Here is a 21,893-nt window from a genome sequence, read left to right on the forward strand (position 1 = left end):
AGAAATTGATAATTTTAGTGTTTTTGCAATATCTCAGCCCTAAAATAATTTATTAATATCCGTTCCATTTATTCTATATTTACTCATACTTATTAAATCTGATGATTTCAGAGATGATTTATAGAATATCACTTCTATTTCTACGATATAAGTACAACAAAACCTTTTTTTACAACATATACAAGACAATAAATATTACCCAACGGTGGCAGATAACAAAACTCTTCGACTTTTGATTTCTCTGCTCCGGATTGAAAATTTTGAGATTTTCAGTATAGATCCGAATTTCTATAACTATATTCTGTGCTCATCAAACTGGTATGAACGTAGCTTAACCTATTGTTGACAACAACGCTACCAAAGCAAAATACGTTGGTTTCCAGCTTCCTTAGCAGGGAGGTGGTGTCAGTAAGATCGTAGTACTAGCCATGCAATGATTCTGTACGCTAAGAATCGGCTGCAAAGTCTGTTGAAACAGAAAGGCCAAATTCCACAAAAGGTTTGACTTTGACCTTTACAACTGCACTACAAACTCAAGCTCAATTGATTAAAAAATTCACGAAAATTTTAATAATTTCTCACAAAACTAAGATTTCCTAAAACCAACCGATCCAAAAATATCGATTTGAATCCTCATAATCATTTTAGAAAATATCATCAATTCCAATTCCATTAATCCACTTTAGTCGTTCACTAGGTAGGCAATTCATTGCGAAAGGCGCTGGTTTCAGAAACCAGTTGCCATATGTTCAATCCCATGCAAAATGGATTCTTAGTGTCAAAAGATTCATAGCATTCATAGTTCAGCAATGGTTCCGTACACTAATTCTATTGAAACGAAATGCTCCAACTCTACAACGGAATTCAATCAAAGCTCGATAAAACTCGAGCTTAACTACAAATGAATTTGTTTACTTATTCTTTCGCAAATTACCAAAATTGATATTATATTCAACGCTGAACTCTTTTCATAACTTTCATGTTGAAACCTCAATTTGGGGGAAATTTCTCTATAAGCTTTGTATTTATCGAAAGAGAAAAAAAACAAAGAGAGGCTTTCATTTGCAGATGAACCCTTCTGTTGTGCGACGATCGAAGTTTGTAATACCATAGGACTTTCCCTTTTTTCTCGTTATCATTTTTCACATTCGTCCGATTGGCTAGAAACAATTAGAGACTATTACAGCTAATAGGTATGTTGTGTAGTGTAGAACTAATTAAACACCGACGGCAAAAGAAGCATTCACACAGAAGCAAACTGTACAAAAAGCCAATATTTCTTTCAATGGAAACGTACAAATAGTGAAACAACAATGTTTTTGATCTGTTGAATGTTTTATTTCTGATACAATTGATTTCTTTACTCATAATAACAAATAATATTATTCTGCTACACTATTGGAATAATCGATAAGATCGGCTGAGTCGTTCCCTCTGATGATATCCGTTTCATAACACTATACGGTGATAGAAGAGTATAAAGCTTGCATCCTTCATGTTTGCTTAACCTAACGAACGAAGGGATTCTAGTTCCGGTTTACTCTGAGATGTAAAATAATCTCAAATTCCTTCAATTTTAATGTATATTATTGGAAACCAATCATGTTACTATAAAAAACAAACGAACAAAAAACGAAACTAACATTAGAGTAAAACTTTACAGCAATCATTAGCCTATTTCTTATATTTTTCAGTACAGTTTTGACCGTATATTTCGATTGGAACTGGTCGTCTAGAGTACCAATTCCTGGGTTCCTGGATAAAAAAAATCCTCCAGACACACACACCGGTTGTTCGGCGTGCCAACAATTCTTCGACTATTTACAGTAAATAAGAACCTTCAGTACTCATTCGGTCCGTGCTGAGAAATAATAATAAAAAGCCTACTATGATGTGAGGGGTATCGTTCCTTTCTGTCGCTATACTTATCGAAAATTTCACATGAATAAATTAAATATGTAGCACGCTTCTTCCTACTGACGAACGATGCGTCATCGCCTTCTTTCATCAATCATAACCACTAATATGTACACGCGGAATCAGGTTACCCATTCGCAGGAAATCAACATGTTTCGAAACTGAACTACAAAATACTGCTAATTCTGAGATACGTGATCACTGTTTGTTAAATCAAGCTAGAAACGAAAGCAATCAGCTTAACTAACACTTCAGTAGATGACCTGCACGGGCCGTCGCATCGAGTTCTCGATATCGGGTAGTACACTGGACTGCTGCGATGCACTGGGACTGGATCCGGGCGAGGCGGATGACGCGGATGTGTTGTACAGGCTGTTGGAATGGGCGGCGTACAGAGGTGCGGCGGCCGCGGCTGCCGAAATTCCACTGTAGATATTGGAGTAGAACGAACTCAACGAGGTCGGTGGCATCTGTTGGGTTTTCTGTGCTTCCATGCCGGTCGGCGAAGTGCTGTGCATGCTCTGCTGTGACTGATGCAGCTTAGACAGGGTTAGTGGATCAAATCCGCCAAAGTATGGAACCGAGTAGTGCTGCTCCAGCTGCTGGAGATGGTGAGTTGGTGCGAAATATGGTGGAAGCTGCGGGAACGGATATGATGATCCGAGGGCTGCTTTGCCGGCCTGTTGCATACTGATTGGAAGACCGTTTGCTGCATTGCTCAACGGATTCTTCGGCTTGCGACGTGGACGGTATTTGTAGTCGGGGTGTTCCTTCATGTGGCTGGCACGTAGCCGCTTAGCTTCATCGATAAACGGACGCTTCTGAGCTTCAGTTAGCAGTTTCCATTCCGATCCGAGACGCTTGGAGATTTCCGAATTGTGCATCTTTGGATTATCCTTAGCGATTTGACGGCGCTGAAGTCGGGACCAGACCATGAAGGCATTCATCGGACGCTTGATATGTCCATCCTGTCCCGGAGAGGTCTGCTGTGATCCGTGATGTGTGGGCGTATGTGTTTGAAATCCTGCCAGAGAAGTCGGTGGAAAACTGAGACGAGGTTTCACATCCACACTTCCTGGGCTATGGTTGGGCTGAGGTGCGTAATCTCCTGCCGGCGGCATATCCATCTGACCTCCGAGCGAGAATCCGTAGTGCGGATGGGTCAAACTAGCCATACTGTGGTTAATCATGTTGATTCAAGGTTCTGGTGACTCACAATTATTTAAAAAAAAACACTCTGATTTTTCGATTGTCGAATCAGTCTTTAGAATATCTGTTCGTTTTATTAGTGTTTATTATCACTGGTACGTTGAATCACTTTCAACACTTTGAATGAAACCTTTTGATATCGATTATCCCACTAATTGCAGTTCGTTCAGACTACAATAGAACTCGTTTATCAACTGTTTTGCAACAACAAAAATCACGACAAAGTTATTCAATGCAGCAAAAAAACTAGACTTCACTGCACAAGAGCCAAACTCGTACTGAATAGTTGTGGTTCTACCAGTCGTACACCTTCTCTCATCCTGGTCGCTTTCGTGATCTCCACTTCTTTGTTCTCTTCTGTTCAACACGCACACATTCATAGCTTTGCCTGGAGAACCATATCGGATCGCACCCCGATAAAAAGAGAAACAAAACACAGAAACACAACCGCGACCGGTTCCGAATGAAAAGAAGGCGTGTTCTCCATTTCTCTGCACCATTGTTTACGCCTTTTATCTTAAGGTTTGCACACCATTCGTCCATTGTATGCGTGCGCTACGCTCTCTGTTTTAGCTCGCACGAACGCTTGAAAGAGCACGCATCATGCTTCTTCTCGTTCGAAATCTTACCCACAGCGTCAGGAACTCTCAATCAGCCGAATTTTCTCCATTTCTTTATCAGTGACCACAATAACAGAATTCACTCGCTCTCACACGGTATTTCGCTCACAGCTCGCTAGACTCATTATTTAATTCAGACCGATTTGTTGTTTATTCTCCGATTCGGATGGGGCATTATTCTTCCCTTTCTCCGCTGTAACATAATACACATTCGCGGCTCACAACATGTTCATTCACTTTTGTACCGCTGATGCTGCTGTTGCTCTCCTTCTCTATCATTTGAATCAACATAACATCATCAATTCAAAAGGAGAGAAAAAAAATCACGAACAATCCCAAAAGAAGCGAGAGCGCAAAGCGCGTTCCGTTTCATTTTCTCATTTTTTGTTTCCTTTTTTTTCCATTTCATCCCACCGGATTGTGCTTTTGTGCATTTATCGGCTTTCAATAGTCGCACAAAAATGTGCTAGTAAATTGTTGATAATAATGTGACTGGAGTCAATAACTGAATGAGAATTTTTTCGACGTTGAAGGGTCTTTTCCTCTCGCTGTCTCTCCAACGTGATATTAAAACCGAAACCTTGCTGGCGCAGCGTGAAAGCGAACATTCGCCCGGAGAGTGAACCAAGTAGAGAGGTTCGGATTGTGTTCTGGAATGGGCTCGGCAAAAGTACACATTCACCAACCCCCACACAATGCCCATATACTAACTAGCTGACGTTCGGCCCTGGAGATCCACATGGTTAGCGGTAAACATGCCGGACAAAATAAATAGCTAGGCGAAAATAGACGGTTTTGTTGGTTTAATTTGCTTTATGAAGCGATCAGTTTTGTATTATTTGCTAGGTTGGAGTACCATTAAAAGTGGTTTCTTTGTTGATCGAACAGACAAATCTAATGCATTAGCAAGAGAAAACAGCGGCTAGGTGTTTTGATTTTGATCGTCATACATTAGTAAAAGGACTTTGTTTTGTTTTTGTAAATTAATACTGCTCATAATTACCCAATTGAATGCAATATAATGACTATAATTAATTTAATAAATTTGCGGTTTCCGACGTTGTTACAAAATAGTGAACACTGCCAACAACTACTTGAACATCATTTTTTTGAATGGGTGGTAGATTTGTTTAAATAATCAAAAAAAATACAGGACAATCACAACCAATTCCAAATCGATATCATCTGAAAAAGTACCTGTTCTTATGATTGGACATACGTGTTACTTTTCTTGTACTAACATTGACCTTTAAAAATACACAAGTCGCATTCCCAAACAAAACAATACCTCATATTAGCTTTCCACAGCGAGTATGTCGTGTTACGTCCCAAGTAAAATGTTAAAGTGGTGGAAATTTCTACAAATCAGAGATGCCAGGTTTGCAGATTTGTCTATAAATCCTCAGATTTTCAAAAAGTGCTGCAGATATTTTTTCTCTAGCGATCTTTAGATTTCTGAGTATTTTTCTAGATATTCTGCAGTTTTAAGAAGATTTATATTGGAAAATCACTCGTTTTTTTTTTGCTCGCCAAATCAACAAAACCCTTCTGCAGACATTTCAAAATTTTATATGGCATCCCTGCTACAAATTATCGATTTGAGTAATGCATTGATCGAAAAACGTTACTAATCCACCTAGCAGTGAAATGATACCCTTTTTTTATAGATGCGCATGTTTTCTGCATTAATATTCGTTTATCTCTATAAAATTGTGACTAGAATGAATGAAAATCGATTGCTTTATTAAAACAAATAAGATAAAATGTTTATTAAAATGAACAATTTCAATAAAAATACCTATTGTCTCGTATATATTTGAGTGATAGGGAAATTTATTTTTTTCGGTGGTAGCTTAATACAGTTACAATCAATTTAGTCATAAAAATGTATGAACTATCACTTTGAGGTCGAGGATAATGCTTATTTACGAATATAGATGATTTCCAATATAAAGTTTAACACGTCACAGTCGAACAATTATTTTGCCAAAAAGAAATCGTGCTAAAAAAATAAAGCCAAAATACTATGCTGAAGAGTATTGCATTCAATCTTTTAATCACTCAGAAACGATTGTATTGAAAATTGTGTACAATTTTGGTTCCAAGCGTCATTTCATCATGCTTTGTTCAAAACCCCTACTATTGTGATAAGGCGAAAAAATCGACTTTACAAAAGTGTGAACTCCGTGAAAAGCAGACGGATTCTTATAATCAATAGCTTATTTGATTGGTCTTACGATAAAGTATCTAAATTTAATATATTTAGTTTTCAAAAAAAATACAGGACAATCACAACCAATTCCAAATCGATATCATCTGAAAAAGTACCTGTTCTTATGATTGGACATACGTGTTACTTTTCTTGTACTAACATTGACCTTTAAAAATACACAAGTCGCATTCCCAAACAAAACACTACCTCATATTAGCTTTCCACAGCGAGTATGTCGTGTTACGTCCCAAGTAAAGTGTTAAAGTGGTGAAAATTTCTGCAAATCAGAGATGTCAGGTTTGCAGGTTTGTCTATAAATCCTTAGATTTTCTAAAAGTGCTGCAGATATTTTTTCTCTGGCGATCTTTAGATTTCTGAGTATTTTTCTAGATATTCTGCAGTTTTAAGAAGATTTATATTGGAAAATCACTCGTTTTTTTTTGCTCGCCAAATCAACAAAACCCTTCACTTCTGCAGACATTTCAAAATTTTATATGGCATCCCTGCTACAAATTATCTATTTGAGTAATGCATTGATCAAAAAACGTTACTAATCCACCTAGCAGTGAAATGATACCCTTTTTTATCACTGCACATGTTTTCTGCATTAATATTCGTGTATCTCTATAAAATTGTGACTAGAATGAATGAAAATCGATTGCTTTATTAAAATAAAAAAGATAAAATGTTTATTAAAATAAACAATTTCAATAAAAATGCCTATTGTCTCGTATATATTTAAGTGATAGGGAAATTTATTTTTTTCGGTGGTAGCTTAATACAGTTACAATCAATTTAGTTATAAAAATGTATGAGCTATCACTTTGAGGTCGAAGATAATGCTTATTTACGAATATAGATGATTTCCAATATAAAGTTTAACACGTCACAGTCGAACAATTATTTTGCCAAAAAGGAATCGTGCTAAAAACAAATAAAGCCAAAATACTATGCTGAAGAGTATTGCATTCAATCTTTTAATCACTCAGAAACGATTGTATTGAAAATTGTGTACAATTTTGATTCCAAGCGTCATTTCATCATGCTTTGTTCAAAACCCCTACTATTGTGATAAGGCGAAAAAATCGACTTTACAAAAGTGTGAATTCCTTGAAAAGCAGACGAATTCTTATAATCAATAGCTTATTTGATTGGTCTTACGATAAAGTATCTAAATTTAATATATTTAGTTTTTAAAGTCAATTGTGACAGATGTTGTCAAAATTAGACATAAGACATCAGACAAACATACACTTACAGACATTTGCTCATTTGCACAAAAAAAACAGTCAGAAAACGACAACGCACTTTGTCATATGGGATCGGACGAATTCCATTTCACCGAAACCCGTTTCAGCGAAAACTCTCTCGCCGAATAGGTCATTTCACTGAATTTATTATTCAACTCAAAATATCACACAAAACATAAACATCGCTTAATTTTAAAAAAAAACTAATTATGACTCACTCTCGAAGTTATTTTTCCCAAAATGCAGAAAATTGAGCGTAGAAAGAGTTTCGCTTTATTATTGTATGAAATAATGAAGTGTTCAAATAAGTAGTGTTCCAATGACCCTCATTTCAGTTCCAAATATATAAAGAGTAAAATAAACGCGTTTATTTTCCGTCTATCTTCAAGCGAATATGTATATATTCTCATTTATCAGAAAACATTTCATCGAATCTTGAATAAAAACAAGAATGAAGTCAGTTCCCTTTTCGTAGTTTTTGACCACTATATCCGGTACTTCCGGAACCAACAATTTGAAACCAAATTTAGAATAATTTTCCCGTTTTATGCATCGTCCTCTAAATGATGGTTTAAAATTTCATTTATTGGACTGTAAGACCTTTCATTTGAGCCCAAGTTTGTGAAAAACGGGTTAGGTACCTCTGGAACCGAGAAATAGGAACCGATATTTCCAAAATCGGTTCGTTCAACCAAAAACAAACTATAATTTTAAATAGTTTTAAAAAATAGGTGGGTAATAGTGCATGGTAAATATTAGTGCACATCCCTTCATAATCCACGTAGGGGTGTGATAATGTTTTTCTCTTGCCATTTAAATAGTCTCGTAATTACATTTATAAGATTATACTCTCAGCCAATAGCATTCTACCATTCAAAGCATAATTGTCCCATAACTTAACAAAATATTGAACAGTTATGTCGTTTTACACATAACCGTGCAACATAGACATAACCGTGTTGTGCGCTTATCAAATAACCTAGTAGTAGCTTTCAAACGCCTCTGAGACTTTCGAATTCGATTCAGGCATCGTTAACAAATTTTAGTGCACTGTAAAGCCCTACGTTTTGTCGGAGAAAATGAAGCGGTAATAAAACAACTCTCTGAAAAAAATGAAGCGGTAATAAAACAACGAACTATGTCGGTTACGTCACTTATACCATTATATCTTCGGAACCGAAAACGACAGTCATTTGATCCCTCAACTTAATCAAAAGCCTAACAGTAGCTTTGATCCTTAAACTTAATCAAAAGCCTAACAGTAGCTTTCAAACGAGCCTAAGCCTGAGACCATTGGTTCAGCCATCTCTGATAAAATTGAGCGAAAAGAATATAACGCGTTTTGTCGGTTATGTCCCTTAAACCAACATATCTCCGGAACCAGAAGCCACAGTCATTTGATTTTCGAACTTGATAAATGATCCACTAGTAGCTTTCAAACGAGCCTAATATTGATAAAATCGGTTTAGGGATCTCTAAGAAAATTGTGCGTAAAAAAACTCGTCGAACGATGCTCGCACACACATACACACACAGTCATTTTCCGATCTCGTTCCAAACAAGGATTAAAGTATAACTATATTGCATGGTTATTTATATATCCCAGCATATCTCAGGAATATATTAACCGGTTACTATATATGAAAATATATGTACACACTTAAAAAAAATCCTGTGATTTTACATCTTATAAGATGCACATAAATGGAGCTTCGCAGTTCACGCAAATCCACGTGGAAGAACATTTAATATTGTGTCTAAAACTCCATGACTTCGTTGAACTAAAAAAAGAATACCGATAGCAATTGCCTCGACTTGAACCGAGAATCTTTGGATCGCAAGTACGTCTGTTAATTGACTGAGGCACAGAAGCATACATCTGCTTGGTTAGTAAAAGGTGCATTTAAATTCATACAGTCGCACCTGCTAGCAGAATGCAAGTTACAGTCGAAACCAGTAAAATTCAAGCTATTCTAACATTAAGTCATTACAAATGAAATTTTCCGTCATTTGACAAATTAGGTCTTTATGAATTACATCGTATGAGGAATTAAGACACCTGTAATATTCAATTTTTTTATTGGTGTGTATGTATCTTATTTGTTAATATATACACTTAAAACTTTACGTATCATAGCCAAATAGAGGTAAACTTGAATTTAAACCACACTGGTTCCTCCTTTTGTGGAATTTGGCTTTCTGTTTTACCAGACTTCGCAGCCGATTCTTAGCGTACAAAATCATTGCATGGCTAGTACTACGATCCTACTGACACTATGAATCCTTCCAGGTCGGGTCTCGAACATATGACAACTGGCTTGTAAGACCAGCGCCGTATGCATTGAACCGCCAACCCGGGTTGTCTTCTAAGTTGTGTTTCACCACATCCAGAGCAGTTCAATTGACAGGGCAATTTTCCGGTTTGAGAATCATTGCAGGTTTGAGTTCAGTTTGTGGATATCGAATTTTTGAAATTTTTCAATTGTGCAATTTTTTATTCATCAGTCCATTTTGAAACCGTTCTGAAACTAGAGGTTATATATTACAATACTAGCAAAGGTTCATTTTAACTTGTTCATCGATCGCTGTGATGCTTTTGGCTTTGAAACATTTTATTTGTTAACCACAAAAAATGTAACAGTCCTAGGTCCAACCCAGATTAACTGATTACCGAATCTTCTCGCTGGATAAATCCGATCTAGTACTGAACGGGTTAATCAAATATTTGCTTAAGCTGCCGGTGTATGCTGAAGGTAATGCGGGAAATTCCACACTTTAAGCTGGGGTTTTCCCCACGATCTACGATCTGTTTAAAGTTAACTTCTTTTCTTACTGACCGCAATGTGTCTTGATACTGGCAATATTCTTAGTACCCGTAGAGACCCTCGCCTCGTTTGCTCCTAATCCTCCCATACGTATAAGAAGGATTTTGTTTGCCTTAGCCATTATCCTCTCGAGATTATGACAGATTTTTCAAATGATGTAGGATACGAACAAAAATTGAGACCAGGCAGTTTTCAAATGCCTATCGGTAGAAACTAGCTAGCAAGAGCAAAGAACCCCCGCAAAGACGGGGAGGGGCGTTGTGCTCCAATTAAAAAGTTAAGTTTGAAACAAAGATCTTCCTCTGGCATTGGTCATTACACGGTGCGGAGGTCCGACATTAGTATTAAACAAACATAATAAACCGGTCTGTTTGTTCTTCGGCTTCGGGGTACAGAGATTTTACTGCCAACAGGTAAGGCGAAAACGCAACAAACGAGTAGACAAAAGTTTAGAACAGACAATTTTCGCCTGCAATTAAATCTACCCTAAAAACAATTTGGGGACAATTTGGACTGTTGTAAAATCAATGCTCTGGTAGTAAAATCGTCCGCCTACGAAGCAAAATTTGCCTGCGGTCTTTGTTCAGAGGAAACCAAAAACAAACATTGAAAATCGCTTTGATGAGGCATTGTTTGGCACAAAGATAGATTGTTATACTTCTTTTTCTATGGTGACAAAACGGAACTCCAGGAGTGCTTTGGTATTACAAATTACATTTAAGAGAACTAAACTTTGCATAGTAGTTGTGGAACCTGAATCATATGCAACTGTCCTAGTACATGTAATAACATATCTTCTACTTGTTTTCTAAGTCGAACCCTACGGTTTGATTAAACTGATTACTACACAAAAATAAATAAAAATAAACCTTCCACATTTCTACACCAGCACCATTGATTGCCACCATTTTCCAGCTTCTCAGTTAATAAATCACCTTAATCCCGTAATTTATTGATTTTCTCAGTTGCGAGCATCTCGCGAAGGAACGACAAACAGCAGTACACCAAAACGTGAATGCAGGAATAAATTTACCTACAAACATGTTTATCTCGTTAGGTTTCTTAGCCATGTATGAACATAAATCGAAATCGGAAAGAATAATTTCCGCTCGTTAGACCGTACGTGCGCGACACTTTCGAATGTTTCAAGCTCAAAACAAGCACCCACGTTACTGTAACTCGTATCTTAATCATAAGGACTACCACGGTTTTTTTGTCAACCAGAGACTTCTGACAAATTATGTCGAATTTTTTCCGCTATCCGAATTGTGTAGAAATCGAGACTTCACTGATGAGTTTTAGCAACTCAAACCAATGTTGAAACTGAAACTTCAACTTCAACAAAAAAAACCTGTTTTAATCCACTTAGTAATGTAACAAATGTCAGTAACTACTGACAATGACTATCGAGTTGTGCAAGTTTTTGAGAACACACACACACGCACACAAACACACACGCGCACACACACGCGCGCGCGCACACACGCACACCACACACACACACACACACACACACACACACACACACACACACACACACACACACACACACACACACACACACATACACACACATACACACACAGACACACAGAGACAGACAGACATTTTGCGTACTCGACGAGCTGAGTCGAATGGTATATGACACTCGGCCCTCCGGGGCTCGTTTCAAAAGTCGGTTTTCAAAATAATTGCATAACCTTTCTATATGATAAAGGCAAAAAGAAAAAAAACAGACGCTAAGAAATTATCCTACAATGTATGGATAGTTGGTAGGGAAATTGAAATTTTTCAATATTATTATCCAAAATTTTCATGAAGTAACTTTGTAAAAGTCATTCATACAAAATATTTTTGTACGATTTGTTATTTTTTGAAAAAATCCAAACATGTAAAATCGGTTAGTATTATTTAGAAAAAAAGAACAAAACTACCAAAAATACCAGAAACACCAAAAATATCAAAAATACAAAAATACCATAAATAACATAAATACCAAATATAGTACTAAAAATAACAGTAGTAATGAGAATAACTGTACTCATAAAAATACCAATACCACCCACATTACCAAAAATACTAAAGTACCGAAAATACCAATAATAACAAAAACAGACTGTTTAGGCGGAATTAGGATGCATACCATTTATCTTGAACAACCCTAGTCTGTAGAGATCGATATTAGATCTATCCCGTTTGCACACATCTCAGATTTCTACTTGTTTCACAATCTCTCTTATCAGGTAGTTTCTCCTAATCGAAAAGGCCTTTCAAATCAGTTCGATCAATCGCATGTGTAGTAGACACACATAACTCAGTTCAAATAAATCACCGTCCAGTTCAGACGCCTTTTTCTCGGTTCAATAAAAACTGTGTTAATTAGTTAAAGTGCAGTGTCAGTTATTTCAAATTAAGTGTCCGAAAATCTGCAAAAACATTTTGGTCCTTCGAACCGGATTGTACGGTACAGGACAGGTTCTCGGACAGCTTAAAAAGACTCGGACAGTTGCGGATAAAAGACCCGAAAAAGTTGATAAATTTCGGACATTGTGTGAAACAAATGCGACCACAATACACCGTGAAGACAATAGTGATTACAAAAGATGTTCGCCATCACGAAGTTTAAGTGACGCTATCGACGCGGGATTCGACGCCATTGCAACCACAAACCACGCGTCGCGGATTCAGATGCAGTAAAAGGACAGCAAGGAGGATTAATCGGTGAAGTTGTGCATGAATTTCAGTGGCCTTTTGCATGTGGCCTATCAAGGTGTGACGTCAATAAAGATTTTAAAATGCATGCGAGTTTTTTCCTTTATTAGCACGTAGCACGGGTCGTGTATGCAATTTCTTATCATTGGTCTCAGAAATTCTGCTGGCTTTTACGTTGTCGATCTTTCTGCGTTATTTCTCATTGCTGCTGTCAATTGGGTTGTAAGTCTGTCTTTCGGTCCGCGAAGTGGAACGTCGAGTTGATCGGTGGTGTTCGTTCCAAAAGTGAGTCATTATTATTTTCTGTGAAGAGTGTGATATTATTGTACTGCAGGATGTCTGGTGATTTGAAGGCGCTACTCAAACGTGAGAAGCAACTGCATCATTTTATGGAGTTGATAGATCGGTTCATCCAAAACTTCGATGAAGAGCGTGACCTTAGGCAAATCAATATTCGTCTTCAGAAATTGGAAGAGGTTGGAAAAGAATTTTATGACATTCGTTGTAAAATTGAGCTACTGCAGGAAGACGAAGTTTTAAAGGGTGGTGCTGAAGAGGATCCTGAAATTAAAGAAGAGGCAAGGCAGGCACGCGAGGACAGCAACTTTGAGGTAATTCACCAGTTTGATAATAAATTTTGTCATCTAAAATCGGAGTTGCTAGATCTTCAGGCGGAAACAGTACAGCTGTGGACACATGCTGCTACCACTCAACCGATGCCGACACCAGTTTCACGAGTAAGATTACCTGAGATTAGACTGCCTTCATTTGGTGGCAAGGTTCGCGAGTGGGTGACGTTCAGGGACACGTTCCATAGTCTCATTCACAACAATAATCAATTAGCTGATGTAGACAAGTTCACGTATCTTAGATCTTCGCTGTCTGGAGAGGCATTACAAGAAATCAATTCGATTGAGCTTACTGCAGAGAACTATAGTGTTGCATGGAATGCACTCGTGAGACGCTACGAAAATAAGAAGTTGATTGTGAAGGCTCATATAGATGCACTATTTTCGCTAGAGTCTTTGAAAAAGGAAAGTTATGACGGAATTAATCATCTCATCGGAGAATTCGACAAAAATCTACAGATGTTGAACAAAATCGGTGAAGACACTACTGGGTGGAGTACACTATTGGCATATATGATCTGTTCGCGGTTGGACTCAGCTACTCTTCGTCTCTGGGAAACTCATCATGGTTCAACAGAAGTTCCTACATACAATAATGTCATCGAGTTCCTGCGAAATCATTGTGTTGTGCTCCAGTCAATTACTATATCAAAGGCTTCTGGCACAGATAACAGACAAGCAAAGACTTCATTCTGTCATGCAACAGCGAAGGCGCATGGAAAATGTCCGTTTTGCAATGAATCTTGGCATACTGCTTTTCACTGTGCAAGATTCCAACGAATGAAAGTTCCAGAAAGAAGTGATGCGGTGAATAAAAACTCGCTGTGCCGAAACTGTCTAAGCCCTGGTCATTACGCTCGTTCATGCGAAAGAGGAGTTTGCCATCACTGTCGTCAGAAGCACCACTCTATGCTACACACCAACCAAGTACGATCCTCCGTTCCATCTTCATCAACGGCACCACAGGCAGCAATCCAACAGTCTCGACAACCACAGATACAAACAAAGCCATCTACTCTGAACCAACCCGCACAGACACAATCAAGCAACACACCTGCTACCTCTGCTCACTCGCAGAATACATCTACGCAGTCCACCTCAGCAAACGCCGCTACTAGTCACAATTATGTAGCATTTCCAACTACACAAATGCATAATATTCTGTTATCAACTGCCCTTGTTAAGTTAACTGATCGAGATGGACAGTCTATGCTAGCGCGAGCATTGCTTGATTCGTGCTCTCAACATTGTCTAATGTCCAAGGAATTTTACAAGAAGCTGCGATTCAATGAAGTTCCGTCGTATCTTGCTATTCAAGGAATTGGAGCTGCACGTTCCTTGTCAAACAAATCAGTTTATGCGGAAGTAGCAGCCCGATCATCAGAAATTTCACTGTTTGCAGAACAGATGCAGTTTCACGTGCTACCGAAACTGACTGTAGCATTGCCAACTGCAAATGTTAACCCAGTCCAATGGTTACTTCCGAAGTCAACCCTCTTAGCAGATCCGCAATTCCACGAGCCGCGACCTGTTGATGTCATCATTGGTGCGGAGTTTTATATGGATCTGCTGAAAGAAGGCCAAGTAAAAGCAACTAGTGAGGGACCAACACTACAAAACACCGTTTTTGGATGGATTGTTTCGGGTCGAGTTCCAAATAGTTGTTCTGTCGGAATATCATCAACAGCTTATGCTTGCTCCACAACGGAAATTCAAGATCAACTAACTAAATTCTGGGAGCTAGAAACATGTCGTACTAATAGTACGAATTCCATCGAGGAGTCTGCATGTGAAGACCACTTCGAAAAAACTACAGTGAGAGACAATGAAGGCAGATTTGTTGTCATGTTACCGAAGAAGCAGTTTGTTATTAGCCAGTTGGGAGATTCGAAGGAAACAGCAGTTCGACGGTTTACGGGATTGGAGAAAAGATTCTCTGGCAATCCACAGTTGAAGGATTTATATACGGAGTTCATTAATGAGTACCAGACACTCGGTCATATGATCGAAGTTATCGACGACTCGTCGATCGGAACAGGATACTATTTACCTCACCATGCAGTTCTCAAACCTGACAGTAAAACTACTAAGCTACGAGTAGTCTTCGATGCATCTTGTAAAACAAGCACAGGTGTGTCACTCAACGATGCTTTGATGGTGGGCCCTGTCGTGCAAGACGATTTGATTGATATTACATTACGTTTTCGATTACACCGATATGCCATAGTTGCAGATATCGCTAAGATGTATCGCATGGTGAAAGTTACAAAACACGATCAACAATTACAAAGAATACTGTGGCGTAACTCGACAGATGAACAGTTACGCACTTACGAGCTAACGACAGTTACGTACGGTACTGCGTCTGCGCCGTATCTAGCGACGAAATGCCTGCAGAAGTTAGCGGAAGACGGAAAACAGACACACCCGATCGCTGCAAGAGTTTTGAAGCAAGACTTTTACGTGGATGATATGTTGACTGGCGTCAACAATATCGAATCTGGGAAACAGTTAGTTGGTGATATGATTGACCTTCTGAAGTCTGCAGGATTCATATTGCGTAAATGGAACTCTAACTGCAAAGAGATTTTGCTTAATGTTCCAGAGAACTTGCGTGATGATAAAACGATCTTGGAATTAAACTCCTCCAACTGTGCAGTAAAGACGTTGGGATTAATTTGGGAACCTAGTTCAGACACCTTCCGTTTCAGTACACCGAAGTGGAGCACAGATATCATTACGAAGCGAACTGTGCTTGCTGACGTATCTCGTTTGTTTGACCCATTGGGTTTAGTCGGTCCAGTCATAATTCAAGCTAAGATATTCATTCAAGACCTGTGGAAGCAAGAATGCGGATGGGATGAACCATTGTGCGAAAAACTGCAGGAACAGTGGCAGGAGTACAGACGGAATCTGACTGGTCTTGAAGGGTTAACCGTGCCTCGTTGGACGGGTATTGGAGCCAATGTGAAGTCAGTAGAAATCCATGGCTTTTGTGATGCTTCCGAAAAGGCCTATGGGGTTTGTATCTACATAAGAACTATTTCTGAGCAAGGGGAAGTCAATCTGCATCTTCTAACTTCGAAGTCTCGTGTCGCCCCATTGGAGAATCTCAAGAAAAAGAAGACAAAACAGACGATTCCACGCTTGGAGCTCTCATCAGCTTTGTTGTTATCACATGTGTACGAAAAGGTGATAAACAGCATTAGGATCAACGCTAAAGCGTACTTTTGGACTGATTCAATGATCGTCAAGTGCTGGCTGGCATCGCCACCGTCCAGATGGAAGGAATTTGTAGCAAATCGTGTATCTGAAATCCAGCACATCACCAAGAACGGAACTTGGAATCATATAGCAGGAAACGAGAATCCAGCAGATATTATTTCACGAGGTATGAGTCCAGTACAATTACAGTATCAGTCGCACTGGTTTAGAGGACCAATCTGGATTATGCATGAGTCCATAAATTGGCCGATAAATCAACCGATCCACGAAGAAGAAATCGAACGATCTATGTTGGAGGAAAAAGAAACAGTTACTGCCATGCTCCAAGTAGTTCAACCCAGCGAAATATTCAGTTTGCGATCATCATGGATGGATCTGATAAGATTGGTCGCTCTGTTCCGTCGTTTCCGTTTTAACGCTCAAGTGGCCAACCGAAGCTGCCGCAAACTTGGATCAATTTCATCTGACGAACTTGACGAAGCTGTTCGTGCATTAATTCGATTGTCACAAGAAGAATGTTTCGCACGGGAACTATCAGATATTTCTCATTCAGCCCATGTTCGAGCAACATCCCGTATCGCCTCGTTAAATCCTCAGTTACGCGAAGGAATACTTTGCGTTGGCGGCCGGTTACGTCATGCTATTATTCCAGCAAGTCGCAGACACCCGTTTATCGTGGACCATCGACATCCGCTTGCCACAATTATTGTCCGATATTATCATCTGAAATTATATCATGCCGGACAGCAGCTTATAATTTCAACAATGCGAGAGCGATTCTGGCCTACAAATGTTCGGAACCTTGTTCGAAGGGTTATTCACCAATGTGTTGCATGCTTCAGACTGAAGCCAAAAATCCATGAGCAGCTGATGGCAGACTTACCACCAGAACGAGTGACACCGTGTGCTCCGTTCCAAAGAGTCGGTGTGGATTATTGCGGACCATTCAACGTCGTGTATCCACACCGTAAACGCCAGTCCGTTAAGTGTTTCGTAGCGGTGTTCGTGTGTTTAGTTACGAAAGCTATTCACTTAGAGTTAGTTGCTGATCTTACAACGCAGGCGTTTTTAGCAACTCTGAAACGGTTCGCAGCTCGACGAGGAAAACCTGATCTTATAATGTGCGACAATGCCAAAAATTTCGTCGGTGCGAGGCGCGAACTAGATGAACTTCGACGTTTGTTCCTGGATCAGCAGTTTCAAAACAGTGTACAAAAACAGACAGCCAACGAGAGCATCGAATTTCGATTTATTCCAGCTCGTACACCGAATTTCGGAGGTTTGTGGGAGTCAGCAGTAAAATCCTTCAAAACCTTACTTAAACGTACAATCGGATCACACAGTTTAGTCTACGATGAGATGCAGACTGTGTTGGTGCAAATTGAAGCTATTCTAAATTCACGACCACTCACCCCTCTCAGTAACGATTCAGACGATTTTGAGGCATTGACTCCAGGTCATTTCCTGATTCAGCGTCCATTAGTGGCAATTCCTGAACCCAATTTATCTGAAATTCCGGAAAATCGATTATCAGCATGGCAAAAGATCCAGCATTACACTCAGGGAATTTGGAAGAAGTGGACGTTCCAATATTTATCAGAGCTACATAACCGAACGAAGTGGATGCAGCATAAAGAGAACGTAGCAGTCGGAACAATGGTAGTTCTGAAAGAAGAAAATTTACCTCCTCTGAAATGGTTGCTGGGACGAATTACTGAAGTACATCACGGACCAGATGGCAATATCCGGGTAGTACACGTTCGTACGAAGGATGGTATTTATACCAGAGGAATCTCAAAGATCTGTGTACTGCCAATTCGTGACAAATCAAATTCTTCATCAGAGGAGATCTAGTATCCCTCCAACGGCGGAGGCTGAGAAGCCTCCGCACACCAGTTAAGTTATGTATATGTTTTTTATTCAAAAAGATAATCGGTCATTTTTTTTCTCAGTCATTACTACTCTTGACCCTTGACGGCTCTCTTGGAACAGATCAACCAGAGATGCCTACTGCCAGTTTGAGGTAATCTGTATTGTCCGGTGATGGTTTCAGTAAATGTTGCATGTATGGTACATATGCAGTTCAGCCAGAACATGTCTGGTCAGTTTCCGTTCAGTTGCAACGTTCCGCGTTTGAGCATGTTTGCAATGTGTTCATCTAATTGCGAATTGACACTACATGAGTCTTTCCCATTGGACATTTTCGAGGTATCCATGACCGCATCGGAGGAGGAGAGCGCTATCCTAATCCATGATACTGCGAAACGATTGTTGAGGAGCATGGCCAGCTTACATCGGCACTCGAATCTCGTAGTTCATAGTAGTCATCGAACATACCTACAACAAAATGTCACGTAAGAACGTCTTTTACTTCAGTTGACATTCATCAGGATGCCAACCGGCGTCATCGGAGGCCATGGGGCCTCCGATTCAGGCAAGTCGTTTGGTTTTTTCTCATAACAGTTTGAAAAAGCACCCTCTCATATGTTCCAGAATCAAGTCATCATCATCACCAGTAAGGACGAAGCAGATAGCATAGTCATCAGAAGAATCCTTTATGCTCAAATCAGCAAATAAAAGTCACGGTCAAGAGTGACAACACAGCACCAGTGACGTCAGCACACCAGCAGCAGTATATCAAATACAAAATGGATCAAGGTCATCATCATCATAGCAGTATTACAATCAGCTGATCGATAAGCATACACATACACAGCGATCATATTATGTATTAGTTGAAGCACAGTAGTCAGAGTTGGTAGCAATAGTTGTAGTTGAAATCAGAGAGATTTCAAGGCGGCCGGCTATGTTTAGGCGGAATTAGGATGCATACCATTTATCTTGAACAACCCTAGTCTGTAGAGATCGATATTAGATCTATCCCGTTTGCACACATCTCAGATTTCTACTTGTTTCACAATCTCTCTTATCAGGTAGTTTCTCCTAATCGAAAAGGCCTTTCAAATCAGTTCGATCAATCGCATGTGTAGTAGACACACATAACTCAGTTCAAATAAATCACCGTCCAGTTCAGACGCCTTTTTCTCGGTTCAATAAAAACTGTGTTAATTAGTTAAAGTGCAGTGTCAGTTATTTCAAATTAAGTGTCCGAAAATCTGCAAAAACACAGACAAAATAACGAAAAATCCTAAACTACCAAATAAACCATAAATAAAAATACTGAAACACCAAAAATACCAGCAAATAAATGCAAAAATACTACAATACCAAAAATACCACAAACACCTAAAATAACAAAAATATCAAAACAAACCATATTAACTATAACAAAATAAATCAATTACACCAAAAATACCAAAAATTTAAAAAATTCCAAAAATACTAAAGTGCAACAAATAACAAATATAACAAAAATATCAATAACATCAAAAGTACCAAAAAATACCGAAAACACCAAAAATACCAGAAACACCAAAAATATCAATAACACAAAAAATATTCAAAAAAAAAAACGAAGTACCAGAAATACAATAACAAAAATATCAAAACTAACAAAAAATCAATAATGAAAAAAAAATTACCAAAAATACTAAGAATACAGACAACACCACAAACATCAGAAATACCAATAACACAAAAAATACCAAAAGTTCCAATTATACCACAATTTCCAGAAATACAAAAATAGCAGAAGTAACAAAAATACTAACAACACCAAAAAATACCAGATTACAAAAAATAACACAAATACCAAAAGTAATAAGAATAACTAAAATACTAAAACCACCAATTGTAATCAAAATACCAAAAATGCAAAAAATACCATATACTTGTATATGGTAAAATATCAGAAATTTCAAGAAGACCAATAACATAATATAATGAAGAGCTTTAGCAACTCAAACTAATGTTGAAAACTAAAATTTGAACTTGAACAAAAGTAAAAGAAACCACATGGTGAAAATACCATCCTACAATGTATAGACAGTTGGCAAGGAACTTGAAATTTTTCAATACTATTATTCAAAACTTTGGCGTATAAGTCACTCATACAAAATTGTTGTAGGATTTGTGATTTCTTGAAAATATCCAATATGTAAAATCGATTATTAATATTTAGAAAAAATTAACAAAAACAAAACTACTAAAAATAGCAAACATAACAAAATTCTCAAAATTAACAGAAATTCCAAAAATACCATAAATGCTAAAAAAACAGAAATTCCAAAAAACACCAAGAGAACTAATAGTACCAAAAGTACCAAAAATATCGAATATACAAAAAATATCAACATTACCAAAGTACCAAATATACCAATTCCACCAAAAACACCAATGTACCCTAAATACCAAATTTTATAATAATAACAAAAATAACAATAATTCTAAAAACTACCAAAAATACCAATACTAGCAAAAGCACTTAAAAACCGATAATTCCGAAAATAACAAAATACTAAAAATATTATAAATAAAAACAAGAATACCGAAAACACCACACATTACAAAAATACCAAAAATACCATAAATATCAAATGTAACAATAATAACAATAATAACAAGAATAATGCAAATACCAAAAATATCAAAATACCATAAACTCTATAAATATCAAGAATACAAAAAATACTAATAATATCAAAAATGTCAAAAATACCACAAATACAAAACAAACAAAAGCAAACAAAATAACAAAAATACCTATCACACAAAAAATACCAAAAAACACCAAAATTACCAAAAATATCAAAGTACCAAACATAATCAAACACCACAAATACCAAAAAATAACAAAAACTCTAAAACTACCAATAATACCAGAAACATCAATGATTCGAAAAATATCAGAAATACCATCAATACCAAACAAAACAAACAAAAATAGCAATAATACCAATCACACCAAAAATATCAACGAATACCATATATAAAAAAATACCAAAACTACCAACGTGCCAAAAACACCAAAAATACCAAATATACTAAACTGACAAAAAATACAAAAATAAAACGAAAATACAAAAGATACAAAATATATCAAATTTATCAAAAATACCAACAATACAAAAATTAACAAAAACATCAAATATAATAAAAATAACAAAATTAGTAAAAATACAAAAAAGGATCAGTAGGATCGTAGCACCAGCCATGCAATGGTTCTGTACGCTAAAAATCGGCTGCGAAGTCTGTTGAAACAGAAATGCCAAATTCCACAAATTCAAATGTTTTGTACAATACATCATTCGAACAACTTTTTGTAATCTTTTCGTGAAACAATATTGATAAATAAGTCGGTGAAGGAGTATTTTCGAAAACGCGTTTCAGAAATC

General features: G+C 37.7%; 2 protein-coding genes across 2 annotated transcripts; one reads left to right on the plus strand and one right to left on the minus strand.

Annotated features, from left to right (window-relative positions):
• Positions 1-1,328: 1,328 nt before the first annotated feature.
• On the minus strand, positions 1,329-3,415 carry LOC131439262 (SOX domain-containing protein dichaete). The gene has a single exon (XM_058610065.1). The coding sequence runs from the start codon at positions 3,105-3,107 to the stop codon at positions 2,169-2,171; it is 939 nt and encodes a 312-aa protein (XP_058466048.1). The 5' UTR covers positions 3,108-3,415; the 3' UTR covers positions 1,329-2,168.
• A 9,665-nt stretch (positions 3,416-13,080) lies between these two features.
• Positions 13,081-18,453, plus strand: LOC131433782 (uncharacterized). Its single transcript, XM_058600378.1, has one exon. It carries the CDS (start codon positions 13,081-13,083, stop codon positions 18,451-18,453), a length of 5,373 nt encoding a protein of 1,790 aa, XP_058456361.1.
• Positions 18,454-21,893: the final 3,440 nt, after the last annotated feature.

Source organism: Malaya genurostris, chromosome 3 (assembly GCF_030247185.1).
Source record: "Malaya genurostris strain Urasoe2022 chromosome 3, Malgen_1.1, whole genome shotgun sequence".
Lineage (NCBI taxonomy): Eukaryota > Metazoa > Arthropoda > Insecta > Diptera > Culicidae > Malaya > Malaya genurostris.

Bases quoted from the DNA above. Each gene is read 5' to 3' on its own strand.
- LOC131439262 (XM_058610065.1), bottom strand. From the start codon at position 3,107: ATGATTAACCACAGTATGGCTAGTTTGACCCATCCGCACTACGGATTC.
- LOC131433782 (XM_058600378.1), top strand. From the start codon at position 13,081: ATGTCTGGTGATTTGAAGGCGCTACTCAAACGTGAGAAGCAACTGCAT.